This window comes from Octodon degus, unplaced genomic scaffold (assembly GCF_000260255.1).
Source record: "Octodon degus isolate 3935 unplaced genomic scaffold, OctDeg1.0 scaffold00033, whole genome shotgun sequence".
Classification (NCBI taxonomy): domain Eukaryota; kingdom Metazoa; phylum Chordata; class Mammalia; order Rodentia; family Octodontidae; genus Octodon; species Octodon degus.
This window is the reverse complement of record NW_004524609.1, coordinates 15,414,018-15,432,770: the sequence shown is the minus strand read 5'-3', so window position 1 is coordinate 15,432,770 and position 18,753 is coordinate 15,414,018. Positions and strand designations below refer to the sequence as shown.

The 18,753-nt window shown below is 56.1% G+C and overlaps 2 protein-coding genes across 6 annotated transcripts in view; one reads left to right on the top strand and one right to left on the bottom strand.

The window, feature by feature from the left end:
* Tsen54 (tRNA splicing endonuclease subunit 54) overlaps positions 1 to 4,404 on the bottom strand; it is a 9,228-nt gene extending 4,824 nt beyond the window's left edge. For 2 of the 3 annotated variants that reach the window (XM_004630202.2, XM_023714173.1), the window contains exons 1-6: positions 4,085 to 4,188; positions 3,827 to 3,991; positions 3,670 to 3,733; positions 3,505 to 3,588; positions 2,672 to 2,770; positions 1,807 to 1,859 (exon numbers count right to left, since the gene is read on the bottom strand). In XM_004630202.2, the coding sequence (XP_004630259.1) occupies positions 1,807 to 1,859; positions 2,672 to 2,770; positions 3,505 to 3,588; positions 3,670 to 3,733; positions 3,827 to 3,991; positions 4,085 to 4,152 (533 nt within the window). In that variant the 5' untranslated portion in view covers positions 4,153 to 4,188. Of the gene's footprint in view, positions 1 to 1,806; positions 1,860 to 2,671; positions 2,771 to 3,504; positions 3,589 to 3,669; positions 3,734 to 3,826; positions 3,992 to 4,084 lie in introns of all 3 variants that reach the window. The other variant, XM_023714174.1, reaches the window with a different exon arrangement.
* Positions 4,405 to 5,189: 785 nt separating this feature from the next.
* On the top strand, positions 5,190 to 18,696 carry Caskin2 (CASK interacting protein 2). 3 transcript variants are annotated; one of them, XM_023714080.1, is made up of 21 exons: positions 5,190 to 5,304; positions 6,403 to 6,942; positions 11,014 to 11,065; positions 11,562 to 11,659; positions 12,026 to 12,171; positions 12,278 to 12,373; positions 12,467 to 12,597; positions 12,724 to 12,832; positions 13,150 to 13,258; positions 13,415 to 13,509; positions 14,045 to 14,158; positions 14,273 to 14,306; positions 14,450 to 14,571; positions 14,650 to 14,710; positions 14,809 to 14,897; positions 15,037 to 15,147; positions 15,220 to 15,321; positions 15,433 to 15,571; positions 15,677 to 17,143; positions 17,234 to 17,456; positions 17,811 to 18,696. In XM_023714080.1, the coding sequence occupies exons 2-21, from the start codon at positions 6,849 to 6,851 to the stop codon at positions 17,899 to 17,901; spliced, it is 3,483 nt and encodes a 1,160-aa protein (XP_023569848.1). In that variant the 5' UTR covers positions 5,190 to 5,304; positions 6,403 to 6,848; the 3' UTR covers positions 17,902 to 18,696. The 3 variants fall into 3 exon arrangements, with proteins under 3 accessions (XP_023569848.1, XP_023569847.1, XP_004630160.1); XM_023714079.1 differs by having other exon boundaries at positions 14,045 to 14,306; positions 14,809 to 14,867; XM_004630103.2 differs by having other exon boundaries at positions 14,045 to 14,306.
* The last annotated feature ends 57 nt before the right edge of the window (positions 18,697 to 18,753 follow it).

The following is an 18,753-nucleotide window of genomic DNA, read 5'->3' as shown; positions in this document are numbered from 1 at the left end:
ATATTGAGATGATCCTTACTGAAAAGGAACAAATTGTTCCCAAACCAGAAGAGGAAGTTGCACAGAAGAAAAAGATATCCCAGAAGAAACTGAAGAAACAAAAACTTATGGCATGGGAATAAATTAAGCATAAAATAAATGCAAATAAAATTAATGTTGTCTGTTAAAAAAAAAAAAAAAGAAATAATAAGAGGGACTAAAAACTTTGAAAAATACAGAAAAATAAAATGAGGGGCTGGAAAAGATAGCTCAGCAGTCTAAGCACCTGCCTGGCAAGTGTTAAGTATCTGGGTTCAATCCCTGGTACCACATGCTGCATCAGCCTTAGGACTATGCTGGTCACAGAAACCAGGTGTGGAGGTGCACACCTATAACCCCAGCACTGGGGAGGCTGAGATAGGAGGATCACTACGAGTCTGAGCTGTGTAATGAGACCCTATACCAAATATGAAAAAAAAGTTCTATGCACAGCATGGTTCTAAAAGACCCTAATTTGTTTGAGCACACCTCCACTGTTGAGCTCTCAGACTACTTCTAAGTACAATAATTTTAAAAGTGAAGGTATTTTTTATATGCACCTCACTGAAGGCAAGCAGCATTAAAACAGTACTTTGGGGCCATGGATGTAACTCAGTGGCATAAGCACCTGCCTGGCAAGTGAAACATCCTGAGTTCAATCCCTGATATCAAAAAACACAAACCAACAAACAAAAAAAGGGCTTTGTCTCCACTATTCCTTAGCAACAAGTATAGGGCACAAGTAACTACTCAATAATATCACTGACTAAAGGAAGTCTCACAGGAGCACCTCTGTATGCAGGCATGATTATTTCCCTAAAACAGATTCTGGGGCTGGTGAGATAGCAGGGACTGGGCTTGGATCCTCAGCACACAAGCCATGTCGGCCCCACCCCCGGGTGCGCCAATCTGGCCACTGAGTCCGGGAGGTGGTGCAGGCCTATAATCCCAGCGCTAGGTAGGTTGAAAACAGGAGGATCACGGAGTCCAAGCTGCGCAGTGAGACCCAGTACCAAATCCGTCAAAAAAATAAATAAATAATAAAATAAAATAAGAGTCCATTTTCAGAAAATAAAGGATTTGTCTGTTTTATAGCTTTGGAGACAAATATAACTGTAAAAACTACAGCAGTTTCCACCCCAAGTCTGAAGGTCTCTGAGGCTCTCAGCAAGGATGGATTGCTAAGTCAGGAGGAAAGAACATCTAACCCAGTATAAGACATGTCAAATCCGGGCTGGTGAGATGGCTCAGTGGTCTAAAGCACCTACTTACAACAAGCTAAGCTAAGCAAAAGGACAGCGACCGCGGTTCAATCCCCAGCACCACATGCCAGCCAGCCCGACCCCTGGTGGGCTGAGCTGGCCACACACACACACACACACACACACACACACACACACACGCACACAATAAATAAGTTAAAAAAAAAAAAAAAAAGACATGTCAAATCCAAGTGAAGTACAAATTCCTCACTTGACCCTGCATACAGGTACTTCACAAATCTGCCTTCTCACATACCAAGTGCAAGGCACTATGCCAGTGCTCACAATGAGCGGCAGGTATTCAGTCATCTAAAGATGTGTCTCGATTTGATAGTGCAGTAGGAAGTGTGTGTAATGAGCTTCTTCCCCGATGCCTAAGAGCACTTCCAGGGTAGGCCTGAGGTCAATGTCCAGGAAGCTGCACTCCAGCAAGGGCTCCAGCTAAGCAAGGGATACTTTCCACTTGAAACTGGTCAGCCAGGTCCCTGGCCTAGAGTGAATGGGAGCAAAAGGAATAGGGACTTACCTTGGTTGAAATCGTCGAACCACATAGCCCAGCCTCTTCAGGTGGCTGAAGACCTCAAATGAAGAAAAAAGTGAAGCTTAAACGTCTGCTCTTTTATTATTTTTTAAATCTCTTAGCCCTCTTTTAAATTTACTTATTTTGAGACTGGGTCCCACTTTATTGCTAAGTTGGCTAAGACAGACTCAAATCTGTACCTCTGCCTTAGCCTACCAGAGTGCTAGGATTGTAAGAGTGCACCACCATACCTACTTCAAAACAGAAGTCTATAACTGATTCCACTCTCCCCAGTTTGCCCTTCCTTCAGTATTTCCAGCCAGAAAAGGAATACCGGCTCTTGCCCAAATGCCCTTCCTTTTCTTTGCAGCGCTGGGGATTGGACCCAGGGCCTTGCACATGCAAAACAGACCATGTACCACTGAGTTATACTCTAAGTACCCATGGGTATAATCTCTGATTCTTCTCCTTAGCATGATACCCAATCCATTTGCAAAGTTTTGTCTTTTCTAAGATCTATCCATTTATTGTCACTCATGGACACCTGCCCCAACCCCAAGCTGAGCCAAGCCTCTACCAATGTCTGAGACTCCATCAATTCTCTTCTGCTTAGCACTTACTTCTCTATAAAAGCCCACTGTTTCTTTTTTTGGTATCAGAAATGGAACTCAGGACCTTGCACTTGCCAGGCAGGTACTGTGCCACCGAGCTATATCCCTTGCCCACTTATTTGCTATTACTCAACTGCTACCATGAGCATGAAAGCTTGGTGAGAGCAAGGCCCTTGCAGCTCCAGCACGTGGCACTACTGCACCTCATGGGTGCTTGTCACTATACACTGACTCAGCAAATGAGGGGTCAGGAGAGGTACCTGGTACTGTAGGAAAGTCACAGTGTCCCCAGTGAGCAGCAGCTGGTAGGCTTCCTGGATAGACAATGGCAAGTCTTGGCAAAACAGCTGAATAGAGCCCTGGAAGAATGGTCAATGGCTCAACTGTGCATTCTTCCTGAAGTACCACAGCTAAATAGGGCAATCTCCCTCCCCTCAGTAAGAATACATGAAAGAAGGCCGGCCCTCTGATTTGCTCTAAAATCTCTGATCCTTGGGAGGTACTTTTTTAAGAGAGCTTCTTTGGAGGTTCTAGCAGGGGAGCGCAGCTACTCGTATACCCGAGGACCGGTCCTCCTCTATCCGGGGTGGTCGTCCTCTTCGACCAAGCGCGCAGCTTAGGGAGGGACGCACATGGATCATTGAGAGAGGAAGGGGACACCCGCCTAGCCAGCCAGATTAGCCGAATCAACCCTGGCGATCAGTGGGGTGACAGATGTCGCAGCCAGATCACCCTCACATCCGGGAAGTACTTTTTTAAGACAGCTTTTAGTACTACGTTTGTGATATGTAACTAATTCATTCAACATGGGCAGCTGGCCTATGGCCTCTTAATCCTTTCTACTTCCTCTTTCCCCTCTATCCCTAGATCCTCCTTCCCATCTACAAATTGTCAAATTTATTTTGCTCTTTAAGTTATTTACACTTTGGGTTTCTCATGCAAAAATAGTATGATATTTGCCCGGTGTTCTTGGGTCCTATTCTGGAAGCCCAATTGTAAGTTCACTGGAAACGTAGCTGGGTGTTCTTTTTCGCCACCACACGCGTCTTTCCCGTTCCTCGGTCCCTTCCCAATCTCCGGGGGCTCCACTCACACACTCCAGCAGATACAAGGCCTCTTCGGGGTGAAGCAGCTGTCGGCCGTGCTCCGAGAAGCCCATGGTGTGCCAGAATTTACCCTGTGAGATCCAGAGTCAGCGTCACAAGTATCCCGGAGAGCACAGTAGGCGGGTCCTCTATCCCTGAGCCCCGCTGCTCACCGCAGGAGACTTCAACTCCACGATACCCTCTTCCGGTCTCCACTCGGCGGCCACCAAGCTGCCCCTGGCGAGGAGTGGGGAGGGGTCCGGCTCGCTCAGACAGCCCAGCCCGCCGGCGCCGCCCTCCCGGCCCGGCCCGGCCGCCCCGCCCCCTCACAGGCGCTCCACGCGCTCCTCCGCCAGCAGCTGCCAGAGCTCTTCCCGGCACAGGCGCAGCCGCTCGGCCTGGGCCGCCGAGCCATCGGGGAGGAAGTCCTTGGGGCCGTGCGACCGCTGGGGCAGCTTCTGGGACCGCGAGCGTGCAGCGAGGAGCTCCGAGGCGCTGGGGGAGAAGGGCACGCGAAGTCGGCACCGTGCCTCGACGTAGCCCTGCCCGATTCCGGTCCCGTTTCCCGCCTCCTACGCCGTGCCGCACCTGAGCACGCGCCCCGGAGGAACCTCCACGGCCGCAGACACCGACACCGGCTCCGGCTCCGGCTCCATCCGCCCGCAGTCTGCGCCTGCGCCTGCGCGCGCCTCCTGTGCCCCGCCCACCTCCGGAACTCCGCGCGGCCTTAGCGCCAGCGGAAGACGTCGGCTCCTCCTCCACTGGCTTGCCGCCTTCCTGGCTCTCTTGGGTCCTAGTGCCGGCCTACACACGTGTGCCTCTATTCTGGAAACTGAGTGTCGCTTAAAGGTTATTGGATGTGCAGGAGCTCCTCAATCCTGTCCACAGCCCTCTTTAGGGCCCCTATCTAATAAAAGCTTAAACGCGTCTGGGAGTGTGGCATGAACAGTCAAATGTGTGACTTCTCTCTGCACCCCTGGGCAGCATAATTCACGTCGCCGTCCGACCGAGGAGAGAAGAGGACTTGGAGATTGGAGAACAGTAGTTCCCGAATTCCAGCTTTGTAAACTACAGCGGTCCAGAGACAGGGTTCTGAAGCCCGCTCCGTAGGTGGGAGGCGCTGTCCGGCCCACGCTGGTGCTGAAGCGCCACCCCAAGCCTCCAATAGCACCTCCTCGAGGCTGGGGTCCCTGCCGCAGTCACCACCGGCCGCTCCTACACTGTCCACTAGGTGGCACCATTGATCCGATCAGTACTGTGGGTTGGCCACTTCGGCCAGAGGCGGAGGTCGCTGAGGGGGAGTCCTGGGAGGGCCGGGGACAAAAAGGAAAAGGGGCTTCCCAAGAAAAGGGTCCCTAAGTTTCTGTCGCCAAACCCTTTCACATCACATCTCTCCCATCGTTTGATTTAAACCCCAGAGCCCAGTTTGTCCAGGACCCACCATCAGGACATAGTGGCGCGAACTCTCTCCACCCACCGCGCACCCCGCTCGTTTTTTTTTTACCTGTACGCATGCTCTGACGAGGATAGTCCCTAGGTCCCAACTGGCGCGGTGGGGGGCGGGGACTGGCGCGGTTGGGGGCGGGGCCGAGGGAGCAGATTGACAGCCCGACTGCGCGGCCGGGACTGTCCCTCTCTCCCGATCCGGCAGGAGGGAGGGGGGAGGGGCGGGATTTCCTGCGGGAGGCGCAGAGTCGGCCTCCGAGAAGCAGCAGGAGAAAGGTGGGGGGGTGGTAGTGGGAGCCAGAGTCCGAAGCGCCAGGGACGGAGCGGGGCCAGCCGGACCCTCGGCAGAGGAGCCGGGAAAGGTAAGACTTTGGGGCCCTAGCTCGGGGTCAGCACCCTTGGGGGCGGGCGCAAACTAACTTTTCTTGCGGGGTCGGTGGGTGCCTCCATCTCTCCGCTTCTCCTGTCCTCCTCGCGCCTCCTTTTTCGTCCTCCCGCATCTATCCCTCTGGCGCTTGGCCCTCTCAGTCCCTCCTGCCGCTTTGTTCGCGGGTCGGCCTGAACTGGGCTCAGCTGGGGGGTGCGCGGCGCTGGAGGGGCATTCCGAGGGGCGGGGGAGCCAACCGACCCCAAGCAGTGTCTGGGGCACCCTCCCCCAGTGCCGGTCGAGTGGATTGATGAGGAGTGCCCTTTGGGTTGGGTTTGGGACCTTGGGGAGTGAGAGGTTCCCCGCCAGGGTCCCAGGCCTGCACGGGTGTCCTGCCGTAAGACTGGCAACAAATTCACCGCCACCGAAGAACTGACATAAACTGGTTCCGGCAGTAGTAAGGTCGAGCTCGGGTCTGGGCTTCAGGTTCAGGGTCCCAAATCAGGTTTGGGGGGCTGTTGACCAGCAGTCACTGTTCTCTGCCCACAGAGTGGTGAGTAGGGTCAGCAACAGGTGCTGTAGGGCCTCCTTGCCCAGCAGGCAGATTCCCCCAGAATTGGGCCCATAAACTCCCCACGCCGCCCCCAGTTTACAAAGGGCCGCAGGGCTAAGCATCCAGCTATTAAAGTAAAGGCTGAGCGGGGAGGAGTCTGCAGGCAGGCGCCTGGGACTGGAGTGACCCCTGCTCCTCTGCCTGTGCCACCCTTCCAGGCCCCACCTCCTAGCCCGCCGGTTGTCTGTGGGTGTTGGAGCCCGGGGCTGTGGAGAACAGGCTGCTGGCCTGGCCTGTCCCAGAGTGTTGTGCTGCCAGGGCCCCTCCTGCCCAAAGTTGAGGTGCTGCCGGTGCCCTGGGGCCCCCGTGTGACTCAACCTCCCCCTCCCTCCAGATACTCCTCTCAGGCTTGGCAGCTCCCTCCCTGCTTCACGGAGCTGAGCCCCTCCTGACTCCATGGGGCAGCCAGGGTAGCTGGGGGCTGGCTCCCTGCAGGTCCTGCCCTGCTCACCCTCTGCCTGCCTTATGATATCCTTGCAGGCTGTGGCCCAGCCTTCCACTGAGGCACTGTGACCCCCAGGACCTGTCCATTGCTGCCGCCCAAGGCCCAAGGGAATGCTGGCTGCTCTCTGGCTAGGCATTGGTGCGTCTGAGCTCAGTCCGGAAGATTGGTGTTCCCAGTCCCGGCCTGTCCCCGGGCTGTCGGAAGCCGCAGGCTGATATCCTTCCAGATTTCCACACAGCTGCCACCTCCTCAGAGACACGTTTCTGCCTGTGGTGGCAGCTCACGGAGCTCCTTGGGGGAGTATCCATCAGCATCTGACAAAGAGCCCACTGCTTGGGACCCCAGACGTGTTCCCCCAGGACTCCCACAGGACTGGGAGACCTCCAAGGGGCTGAGACATGACACGCTGACACTCTGCTTGAACCAGTGTCCTTGTCTCCGCCTTGGACTCCAGAGCTTAGAGCTTGGCCCAGGAGCCAGGATGGGTAGAGAACAGGATCTGATTCTTGCCGTCAAGAATGGAGACGTGACTGGTGTACAGAAACTGGTGGCCAAGGTCAAGGCCACAAAGACGAGTGAGTATTTGCTGGGTGACCATTCCTCTAGGCCCTCCCCTTAGTCCTGAGGCTACTGAGGGAGGTTTAGAAGCTTGGGAAGGGGTCACTGTGATCTGCAGATTTGAGGAGGGAAGATGGTCCTGCCCAGGATAACAAGTGCATGTGTGAGGGAGAGCCAGAAAGGAAGCTAGGTCCCACTTGCTGTGTGTTCCCAGGCAAGTAACTTAACCTCTCTGGACCACAGGATTTTTTTTTTTTTAACTATACACTGGGAGGTTTGAAGTAGATTTATTCAAATTTTTACTGAGTGTGTATTGTGTACTAGGCTCTGTTTCTTTTTTTTTTCTTTTTTTAAATTTTTATTTATTTATTTATTCAGTGTGTGTGTGTGTGTGTGTGTGTGTGTGTGTGGCCAGCTCAGCCCACCAGGGGGTGGGGCTGGCTGGCATGTGGTGCTGGGGGATTGAACCGCGGTCCCTGTGCTTTGCCAAGCTTGTTCCAAGTAGGTGCTTTAGACCACTGAGCCATCTCTCCAGCCCTAGGCTCTGTTTCTAAGTTTGGCGTCAGAACAGTGAACAAAACAGACCAATTTCTAGCCCTCATGAAGTTGCTTTACCGCAAGTGGCTTTATAGATGTGTTCTTTGGTGCCACAAGGATTCTGGCAATGGTTTGGGAAAGACTGAATGTGCAGAAGCTCTTTGTCCATGCCCATCCCATATACACATTTCTATCGGCACATCTCTTATGGGTTTGATTTCTTTTTTTTTCTAAACTTAACAAGGATGCCTATGTCTTTTAATGAGAGAGATGTTGCTTTGGTTTGTTTAATTTCAACACTCTCTGACCACTTACTAAAGCTTCTTCTCTCTGATTAAATCTACCTTTTCTCCTGAGGTGTAAGGCCAAAGCTGGTTTTCTAGAGGTTTTCACAGCCTGGGGCTCTAAGTGCCATCAGGGCTGCGGGACTCAAGGCATTCACTGTGGCTACTGTCTGGTGGGTACCTCCCCCCCTCAGCAAGAATAGGCCTCCAGGCATCAAGGCAGGCTCTGTTGGGAAGAGAAAGTAAGTGCCACTGGATTTGTCACCTTGAGATTCTAAACTGGCAAGGACAGCCACTGGTTCAAACTGGGGCTGACAGGAAGGTTCCCTGGATGGGGAAAGTCCTCTCTGAGTGCTGGGGCTCTAGTCCGAAGACACACCTGAGCTGTGAGCGCAGGAAGGAGTCCCCAGGCTACCTGGAGACAGTGTGGAGGCCAGAAGGAAAGGTCACATTGGCATGCATCTGCTTGCGCGCCAGGCAGTAGTAGGACAGTGTGTCCTGGCCCCCCCACTGCCGGAAGTAGGTATGGGCTGAGCCTGATAGGAGGTCCCTGAGGACCAGGACTGGGAGCCACTCCCTCTCCTTCCTTACCTCTGTGTTGTTCTTGGCCACCTTCCTAGTGAGGCCTTGGTCACCCTGCTGCAGGCCTCCCTGCCCTGGATGCTGGTGGCGGGAAGTTTGCAGTCAGGCCTCAAGCTCTGAACAGGTCCCCTGTACCCTGTGGGAAACACCTGTGGGGAAAGAGGGCTCTCCGTAGAAGAGGAGAATTCATGTGTAAAGGAACAGAGTGACAGGCCTGGGGCACCTTGAGAGGCTCTGACACCATACCTTGGACAGGCTAGTGACAAAATGAGATCATAAGGTGACCTTTGCAAACTTGACAGTTGATGAAATGTTGTAATCTCACTTCTCTGGTACAGATAAAGTGGCACTGAGAGGTTAGTAACTTGCCCGAAGTCATAGCCATAGTGAGGTGTATCTGAGACAAACCTGTGCCTCCTCCTCTGTGCTCCTACATTGATCTCTACCCGGTTCTGTGCACATCCACATTACCTAGGAACCCGGCACTCTTGAGAGGCTGAGGCAGGAGGATTGAAAAGTCCAGCTCAACCTGGGCAACTTAATGAAACCCTATCTCAAAAGAAAAAGCGAGCTGGAGATTTGTGGAAGTCCTGGGTCCAATGCCCAGTACTGAAGCAGGGGTGGGGAGAATTACTTAGGGGTTGTTCTAAAAGTCTGGATGTCCTGGACACCCTGCCACCAAATTAAAATCATCAGAAAGGGCCTAGGACTCTGCAAATGAGAAAGTTCTTCAGCGGATCCTAATGCAGTTCTCTGAAGGGAGGTAGGGATCTTGGGAAACTGCTGGGGGTGTCTTTTCCTCCTATGGGTGGCTACAGCTCTCTGGCTAACCAGAGAACAGAAGAAGGTGCTTCTCAAGCTCTTCCAGCCAACTGCCACCTGTACCCCTTCCCACCAGGTCCTCTTCAGAGAGCAGGTGGCCTGCCCTTGCTGTACCCCTTGCCTTTCCCTCCTTTTTCTGAGGTCTTCTCTGGGCGGAGGAAATGGAGTGGGCCGGAGTGACCACTGAGCTCACATCCTCTGCCTGAACCTAAGTGAGAGGCAGGTCAGGGAAGAAGGCTGTGCTGCAGCGGAACTGGCCGGAGCCACTGCCTGGAAGCAGGACCCGCCACCCTCCCTCCACAGTCCTCAGCCCAGGCATTTGGAGCCTCTCCCCCACCACCTTTCCGGCTATTGTTCTGGGAAGAACAGAGCCACTCAGCCTGGCCCTGCCCCTGTTCCTGTGTCCCTCCTGTCACATTGTCCTGTCCCTCCCTTGGAGGGGCCACATTCCGCCAGCCAGCTGCCCCCTTCATATCCAGGCTGTTGGAAGGGTGAGCAGCTAAAGCCCCAGAGTCTCTTTGTGGAGGACCACTGTCTTCACTGGTGCTCACTCAGAGAGACACCATGGCTTGTGAAAGTCACACAGCAGTAAGAGGCAGAGAGAGCGTTTGAGCTGCACATCTCCTGCTCCTTGGGCCCCTGTTCTTCCCTCTTCATGACAAGTGCTTTGCAAAGGGACAAAAGGAAAGCTGGGAGGTCTGCTTTTCCTCCCTGTGGCCCCTGCCACTTCACTCCCATGCCCTCCTGGGCTTTGTGTTTACCTCTTCGGAGTAGAGTCCTTCAGCCCATCCCCGCCTGTAGCTGTCCCCTCCTCCCCACCCACTGCAAGTTTAGTCCCTCCCTGTTGGAATGAAGCCTTGCCTTGTCCAGGCTGCTGGGGTATTCAGGGGCCCGCCAGGGCCTGGGGGGCAGGCCTGGACCAGCATGCTTGGCACCCTGCCCAGCTCGGGTTGAGCCAGGCCCCCTCCTGGCGGGGGTGGGTTCCAGCGGGAAGCGGGGATGTTTGTGACAGGCCTTCTCCTTTCCCTCCCCAGCACCTCAAGGACTGCTTGCCCCTGCCCCAGCTGCCACAGGGCGTTTACCTAAGTGCACCTGCTGTGGGGAGGCAGTGCCCCAACCCTTCTTCTACCTGGGGCCTGCACAGCTCAGCCAAGAGCCTGTGGGTGCCGGTGTGACTGAGAACCCACTGAGATGCAGGGGGATGGTGAGGGATCCATATCTGCTCTTTTTGGAGGATACCTTGGCGCTAGCAGCTGTCAACATTGTCAGCGGTGCTACAGTTGTTTTCTTTTGCATGCTGACGAGGATCAGCTTCTGCACTTATGATACCGCTGCAGAAAGGACAGGCTCAGTGACCTCCCTGAGCTCTTCCAGCCAGCACGTGCCAGAGCCATGGCCAGGGCCGGTGTGTCTGATGCCACTCCTCCCAGGCTGTGGCCCTGGAGCCCAGCTCTGGCAGCTCAGCTCTGGAATACCTAGTGCCCTCTCCTTGCCATGCCTGCCCACTCCCTTGGCCCAGTGAGACAATGTGACTCGCTCTCCCTAGCCCATTTGAGCAGGAATGCTAACGATGTGCCACGTGGGCCTGCTGGTTAGGGAACATCATGCCAGCACCCCCACCTGCCCCTGTGGCTCTATAAATGAGCTGGGCTGGGGCCCTAGCTACAGTGGCTCCCTGAGCTCCGTGCCTGTGGGCCAGGGTGGGGATCATAGGGACAAGACCAGCAAAGGGCCATGGGGCAGGTGTTCTGCACACCAAGAGGTTAGCTGGGCTCTGGGAGGTGGGTGGCAGGAATGCTAGGTGAGGGTATGGGTGATGGCAGATGATTGCCTAGTCCCTGATGCCCCTGTCCTGCTTCCCAGAGCTTCTTGGCTCCACGAAGAGGCTCAATGTCAACTACCAGGATGCTGATGGGTAAGTGCTGCTATAGGGTGGAGGAGGGGTTGTAGGGACAGGGTCTGGAGCCCAGGGTCCTTGCCTCTCAAACTTGGCCCCCAAATTGTCTTCACCGAGAGCTGTGGGCCCTGGGCTTGGGGAGGGGGTCTTGCCTACCCAATCTGCTGTGGTTAGCCCAGATGGAAAGGAAGAGCTCCAGAGCCACTCCAAGGGGCCTCCTTGAGTTAAATTCCTTCTGGGCCCCCTTTCTTCCCTGGAGGGTAGGAGCCTAAGGGCTCCTGCTCCCACGGCCCCCTCCTCGGGGCTGGCTTGGTGGGGGGTGCACCAGACAAACAGGCCTCTCAGTGCAGACACTGAGCCCTTTCATGCTGTGACCAGGCTGCAGTGCGCTCCCACGGCAGGGCTGATGGCAGGGGGGAAGTAACCCATCCCTGCCAGCCCCCAGAATATATTTGGGTGTGGAAGACAGGACTTGGGGGCTCACTGACACCCCATCCTTTGTGGTTCACCCCAGATTCTCTGCTCTCCACCATGCCGCCTTGGGGGGCAGCTTGGAGCTCATAGCCTTGTTGCTGGAGGCTCAGGCCACTGTGGATATCAAGGACAGCAATGGTGAGCCCCCGGGACGAGAGCTTGCTGCTGTTAGCACGCGCACACGGCAGCGTTAGGTGTTCGCAGAGCTCCTCTAGCCTTGCACATGCCTTTCCCTCTTTAATCATGATGCTGATGTCCTATTAGTCAGGTGAGGAGGTTGAGGCTCAAGACAGACTATGTCACTGTCTTAGGGTTGCCCGATCACCTATGGTAGGCACGGGGGGAACTGTAGTTTCAATCCCACACAGCCAGACCACTTCCTGACCAAACCTTGGGGGAAGCCAGTGTTGCAGAACATTCTTAGGCTGTCTCCCCTCCCAGCCAGCACCCTCAGGCACCCAGTGCCCTTGCAGGACCTCTCTCACGCATGCGTTCTCCCACCAGGCATGCGTCCATTGCACTATGCAGCCTGGCAGGGCCGGCTAGAGCCCGTGCGGCTGCTACTTCGGGCCTCTGCGGCCGTCAATGCTGCATCGCTGGATGGGCAGATCCCACTGCACCTGGCTGCACAATACGGACACTATGAAGTGGTATGTGAGCTGCCCAAAGGGGTGCTAGGGTGGGGTGGGGTGGGGTGGGGTGGGGAGGGGCGAGGTCGGCAGGCCAAGCCTCTTCACTCAGCTCCCTCCCCCCCAGTCAGAAATGCTCCTCCAACATCAGTCCAACCCGTGCCTGGTTAACAAAGCCAAGAAGACACCCCTGGACCTGGCCTGTGAGTTTGGGCGGCTCAAGGTAAGGCCTGCGATCCTTGGAGAGCAGAGTGCTGGGTGCTGGGTGTTTGTAGGGTCTTAGAAAGAGGCACTGACTTGCTACTACATGCTGCAGGTGGCCCAGCTGCTCCTGAACAGCCACTTATGTGTGGCACTGCTGGAGGGTGAGGCCAAGGACCCATGTGACCCCAACTACACCACACCTCTGCACTTGGCTGCCAAGAATGGCCACAGAGAAGTCATCCGGTACCCCAGGAGCTCCCCCACTTTCTCACCCCTTTCCTGTGGGACTGTTGTATCCTTGACCTCTCTGTCCCTAGCAGTTGGCTTCCTCCCCTACCCTATGACTTCTGTGACACTGTGTCCCTGCAGGCAGCTCTTGAGAGCTGGGATTGAGATCAACCGCCAGACCAAGACAGGGACGGCACTCCATGAGGCTGCGCTGTATGGCAAGACTGAGGTGGTGCGGCTCCTCCTAGAGGTGGGTACAGGACCTGGTTACCTCACAGGTGCACACAGCGTCAGCCATATGCTGAGACTGGCTGGAGAGGCTATGGCATTTTGTTTGGGCAAAGGGGGAGAGGCCTCACATTCTATAAGGAGGCTGAGGCTCTGGACTAGCCCTGCCTGCTTGAACCCCACACCTGCCTTTTATGAGCTTGTCCTTGACCCACTCTGAAATTTCCTCATCAATAAGATCTGGGCCTGATAATAGTAGTACCCACCTCCTAGCTGGTTGCAAGGATTAGGGGAGCGATGACAGGTAGTCAGTGTTCATGTGGCACTGTGTGTACCCAGGGAGGTGTAGATGTGAACATCCGGAACACATACAACCAGACAGCGCTGGACATCGTGAATCAGTTTACCACGTCCCAGGCCAGCCGGGAAATCAAGCAGCTTCTGCGGGGTATGTGGAGCAAGACCCAGGCAGGGGCTGGAGCAGATCTAGTGGGGATTAGATGTGGAAGAGAAGCAGATGTCCCTGGGGGAGGATGGGGTCGGGGGTGGGGAGGTAGCTGCCCTCGGGAACACTTAGATGATTCCTGTTCTCCCCTTTCCTTAGAGGCCTCAGGGATTCTCAAGGTCCGAGCACTCAAGGATTTCTGGAACCTCCACGACCCCACCGCTCTCAGTGTCCGGGCGGGGGATGTCATCACGGTGAGAGGCCTACACGTGCAGTCTTGATTTCCTTGGGGACCTGCTTTGTGTTTGCCAGGCAGGCACTTATACCACTGAGCTATCTCCCCAGCCCTAAGATATTTTTTACTTTGAGACAAGGTCTTACTGAGTCACTAAGTTTGAGCTTGTACTTGTGATTTTCCTGCCTCAACCTCAGAGTGCTGGGATTACGTGTGTTAAATCCTTATATGCGCTCATTTAATTCTTTCCGAATCTAGCGAAGGTGGGTACCGTTATCATTTCTTTATAGAGATGACAAAATTGCAGCTTACAGAAATGAAAATGAGTTGGCCAAGATTACAGTTAGCAAGTAGCAGAGATGGGACTGGAGCACAGGGCTACTTGTATGTTCTGTGGTCGGCTGCTGGGAGCAAAGGCTGAACTTGGGCCTCAGGGGTCAGCTCTGTGGGATAAAGGAAAAGCTTAAATTGCTGGACTGTGGCTATAGGAACAGCCACTGCCTCTTGCTTGGTACAGGAAGTGACCATTTCCTCTCCCCCATAACCTGTCACAGGTCCTCGAGCAGCATCCTGATGGCCGTTGGAAGGGCCATATCCATGAGAGCCAAAGGGGCACAGACCGTGTAGGATACTTCCCCCCGGGCATCGTTGAGGTGGTCAGCAAGCGGGTGGGCATCCCCATGCCCCGACTGCCTTCTGTGCCCACCCCCCTACGCCCAGGCTTCTCCCGGATGCTGCAACCTCCTGCTGATGAGCCCCTGCACTCTCTTACATATGGCCAGCTCCCTCGCGTGGGCCTCAGCCCAGACAGCCCAGGTACGTCCTTCCAGCGGGCGGTGCTGGGCACTGGTATGGGTATCTGCTTTGTGTGCAGGCTGTCATCGTGGCTCTAGCAAGTTGCCAATCAGCTGTTAGTAGCACCAACTGAGGCTCTGACCCTGTGCTTCTGCCCCCTACAGCAGGTGACAGGAACAGCGTGGGCAGTGAGGGCAGTGTAGGCAGCATCCGTAGTGCTGGCAGCGGGCAGAGTTCTGAGGGCACCAATGGACATGGCACTGGACTCCTTATTGAGAATGCCCAGGTAGGAGGGAAGGCCCTGGGACCAGAGTGGGGTCTTCCCCTGCTGCCATACACTGAGAGCTTTCTTCCCTGTTTCTAGCCCCTGCCCTCTGCTGGGGAGGACCAGGTGCTGCCAGGACTGCACACCTCATCCCTGACAGGTAGGAAGGGTAGATGGGAGCAGGGTTGGCAGGAGGTACAGGTGGGTGAGGAGGGCAAGGACTCAGCCACCTCTAATGCCGTTTCTCGCCTCCTGAAGACAACCTGAGCCATCGCCCTCTGGCCAGCTACCACTCTGGAGAGATCTTCACCCAGGAGGTGAGGCCGGAACAGCTACTGGAGGGGAAGGTGAGACCTCCCCTGGAGGATGCACTGCTGGCCGCTGGGTGGAGTGTGCTGAAGGCCTAGGGGTAGAGGGGACCTTAGAATGGGCATAAGTCCCTCCCAGGCCAGGCTTCTGCTGACTTCATCTCTGCGATGCCCACAGGATGCACAGGCCATTCATAATTGGCTCAGCGAGTTCCAGCTGGAGTGCTACACTGCCCACTTTCTGCAGGCTGGCTATGACGTGCCAACCATTAGTCGCATGACACCTGAGGTAGGTGCTGCAGCTGGGAAAGGGAGGGCCCAGCAGACAGGAGGAGCCTGATGCCCATGCCCTATGTGGCAGGATCTGACAGCCATTGGGGTGACCAAGCCTGGGCACAGGAAGAAGATTGCCTCAGAGATCGCTCAGCTCAGCATTGCCGAGTGGCTGCCCAGCTACATCCCGGTGAGCAGGCAACCACAGCAGGGGGCGCTGGCTCTGCTGGGGCTGTGGCTTTGTGTTGCCCCTTTCTTTCTGGATTGGGGGAAGCCAGGTCTGATGACACCCTTCTTCTAGACGGACTTGCTAGAGTGGCTGTGTGCGCTGGGGCTGCCCCAGTACCACAAACAGCTGGTGAGCAGTGGCTACGACTCCATGGGGCTGGTGGCCGATCTCACCTGGGAGGAGCTCCAGGAGATTGGTGTCAACAAGCTAGGTAAGGGCTGTTCGGGGCCTCCCAGCTGGAGCTCTGTTGCCTCCAAGGTCCAGAATGACTTTTCCTAGAGTCAGCTAACCAGGCTGCCTTGTCCACCCCTCTCAGGGCATCAGAAGAAGCTTATGCTGGGTGTGAAACGGCTGGCAGAGCTTCGGCGGGGCCTGCTGCAGGGAGAGGCCCTAGGTGAAGGCGGGCACCGGCTGGCCAGGGGTCCAGAGCTGATGGCTATCGAGGGTCTGGAGAACGGGGAGGGTCCAGCTGTGGCCGGCCCACGCCTTCTCACCTTCCAGGGCAGTGAGTTAAGCCCAGAGCTCCAGGCAGCCATGGCAAGGGGTGGCCCTGAGCCACTCCCCCTGCCCCCCACCCGATCCCCCAGCCAGGAGAGCATCGGAGCACGTTCACGGGGGTCTGGTCACTCACAGGAACAGCCTGCCCCCCAGCCCAGTGGTGGAGACCCCGGAGCCCCACAGGAGAGGAACCTTCCAGAGGGCACAGAGCGGCCTGCTAAGCTTTGCTCCCCACTTTCTGGCCAAGGACCTGCCCCTTATGTTTTTATGTACCCCCAGGCCTCGCCCTCCAGCCCAGCTCCAGGGCCACCTCCGGGTGCACCCCGAGCCTTCTCCTACTTGGCCAGCTCTCCTGCCACTCCACCAGACCCACCTCGGCCCAAGCGCCGGTCCCATAGCCTGAGCCGCCCTGGCCCTACTGAGGGGGAAGCGGAGGGAGAGGCTGAAGGGCCAGTGGGCAGTGCCTTGGGCAATTATGCTACCCTTACCCGGCGACCAGGACGGAGCACCCTTGCTCGGACCAGTCCTAGCCCAACCCCAACTCGAGGGGCTCCCCGAAGCCAGTCCTTTGCCCTCCGGGCCCGTCGCAAAGGCCCTCCACCTCCACCCCCCAAGCGCCTCAGTTCTGTCTCTGGCCCAACGGAACCACCTCCACTAGAAGGGAGCCCAGGGCCCAAGGAGGGGTCCACAGGGCCCCGAAGGCGCACACTGAGTGAACCTACCGGCCCTTCTGAAGCCCCCAGCCTGCCCACTCCAGCTGGCCCCGCCTCAGATACAGAAGAGGAGGAGCCTGGCTCTGAGGGGACACCTCCATCTCGGGGGAGCTCAGGGGAAGGGCTGCCATTTGCAGAGGAAGGGAACCTGACTATCAAGCAACGGCCAAAGCCAGCTGGACCCCCACTTCGGGAGACACCTGTGCCCCCCGGCCTTGACTTCAACCTCACAGAGTCAGACACTGTCAAGCGGAGGCCCAAATGCAGGGAGAGAGAGCCACTTCAGACAGCACTGCTGGCCTTTGGGGTGGCAAGTGCCACCTCTACTCCCCCTGCCCTGCTAACATCCCAGGCCCCCGGTGATTCCACTTCCTCCAGCCCTCCACAGCCAGAGCCCAGCAGCCTGCCAACTCAAGCAACTCCAGCCCCTGCTCCCAGTCTGGGAACACAGGCCTCTGGGCCCCCAGCATCCTGCGCTGGGCTGGGTCTGGACCACTCAGCCAGCAGTCGGCACAATGCAGAGTCAGAGCCACAGGCTGCTCCTGCTGCCCTCCTCAAGGTGCCTGGAGCAGGTACGAGGCTGAGGCTTGTGCAGGGAGGGGAGGGACACAAGGTCACGTGCAGCCCAGCTGAGCCACAAACCAAACTTTCTCTTTCTGCAGGAACAGCCCCCAAGCCTGTGTCTGTGGCCTGTACCCAGCTGGCATTTTCTGGGCCAAAGTTGGCTCCCCGGCTCGGCCCCCGCCCTGTGCCCCCACCAAGGCCCGAGAGTACTGGGGCTACAGGGACAGGCGGGGCCCAGCAGAGACTAGAACAGACCAGCTCATCCCTGGCAGCTGCACTGAGGGCTGCAGAAAAGAGCATTGGTGCTGAAGAGCAAGACCGGTGAGGGTGCTGGGTGTGGGAGTGGAGAGAGCTGGGTGTAGAGTAGCTCCTCCCATAGTCCTAAGAACAGTGTAGGGGGACCTTGTGGGCAGAGCCTCAGGGTGGGCAAGGCCTCAGGTTTTAGAGTAGCCCACACCTGAGGCCTGTGAGCTTGGGCGAGTCCCGTATCCCAAAATCTCAATGAGCTCACCTGTAAGAAGGGACAGTGATTCCTGCTGCCCAGGAGGTCATAAGCATTATAAGGACGTGCACTAAGTGCTTGGCGCCAGGCGGAAACTCCATAACAGCGCCCTCCTCAGGGCCAGTGGGCTGCAGGACATTGGCCCATCTGATCAGGCCTCCCCGTTTCTGTAGGCCTACTGGGACCTCCACCAAGCACATCCTGGATGACATCAGCACCATGTTCGATGCCCTGGCTGACCAGCTGGATGCCATGCTGGATTGAACAAGACCCACTTGTGGCCTCTGGCAGTGCCACTGTGACCTGCAGTGTCCACTGCTTTGGTCCAGTACAGAAGAGGCTGCGGCTACCCTTGGTGCTAGCAGTGGGCTGATCTGGCTGGGTATCCTTGCCAGCCGTGCAGCATCACTATGACAGCCCAGAGGTAGGGCCACGGGGACCTGTCAGGACCTGACTAGTTTGTCTGCTGTATTTCAGCAAGCGCTCTGCCATGTGTAACTGAATGGACAGCCCTGGTCCTGGCCAGGAGCCTTGGTAAAAGCTTTCTCCTCCAGCAGAGAAAGTGGGGGCAGGGCAGGGCTTCTGGGGCGCTCTCCCACACCCTCCACCCTAAGCCAAGGAACTGTGTCTGGCTATTCCCCACACTACTCTGGCACCCTGAAGAGGAGGAAGCAGTACACCCAAATGGACCCCTCCCCGCAGGTGTACATAGGACATGTAAATATGTGACAGGGACGTACCCTCGTGGTGGCCATGCCCTGGCCAGCTTCTGCCCCTGCTCCCTCCATCCCTCACTGGAAGCAGTGGGATTAACAGATCCTCAATGTCCAAACTTTCAACTGTAAATGTTATTTTTTAAGCGGAAAAAAATGCATATATTTTAAATGGAATTTATTGTATCTGTTAACTATCTGAGAGGATATAGTGGGGAGCCTTGGGTTACTGCCGTACCCCCACTGTTCTCTGGGCTGGAGGACTGACCTGTTCGCCCAAGTCCAGGATATGTAACTATTAATGTCCTTCCCCAACTAACACCAATGAAAGTGTCATTCCATGCAACTTGGCTGTGTTTGGATGTGCGCCACAATCTCCCAACCCAACACGAGGCACCCCCAG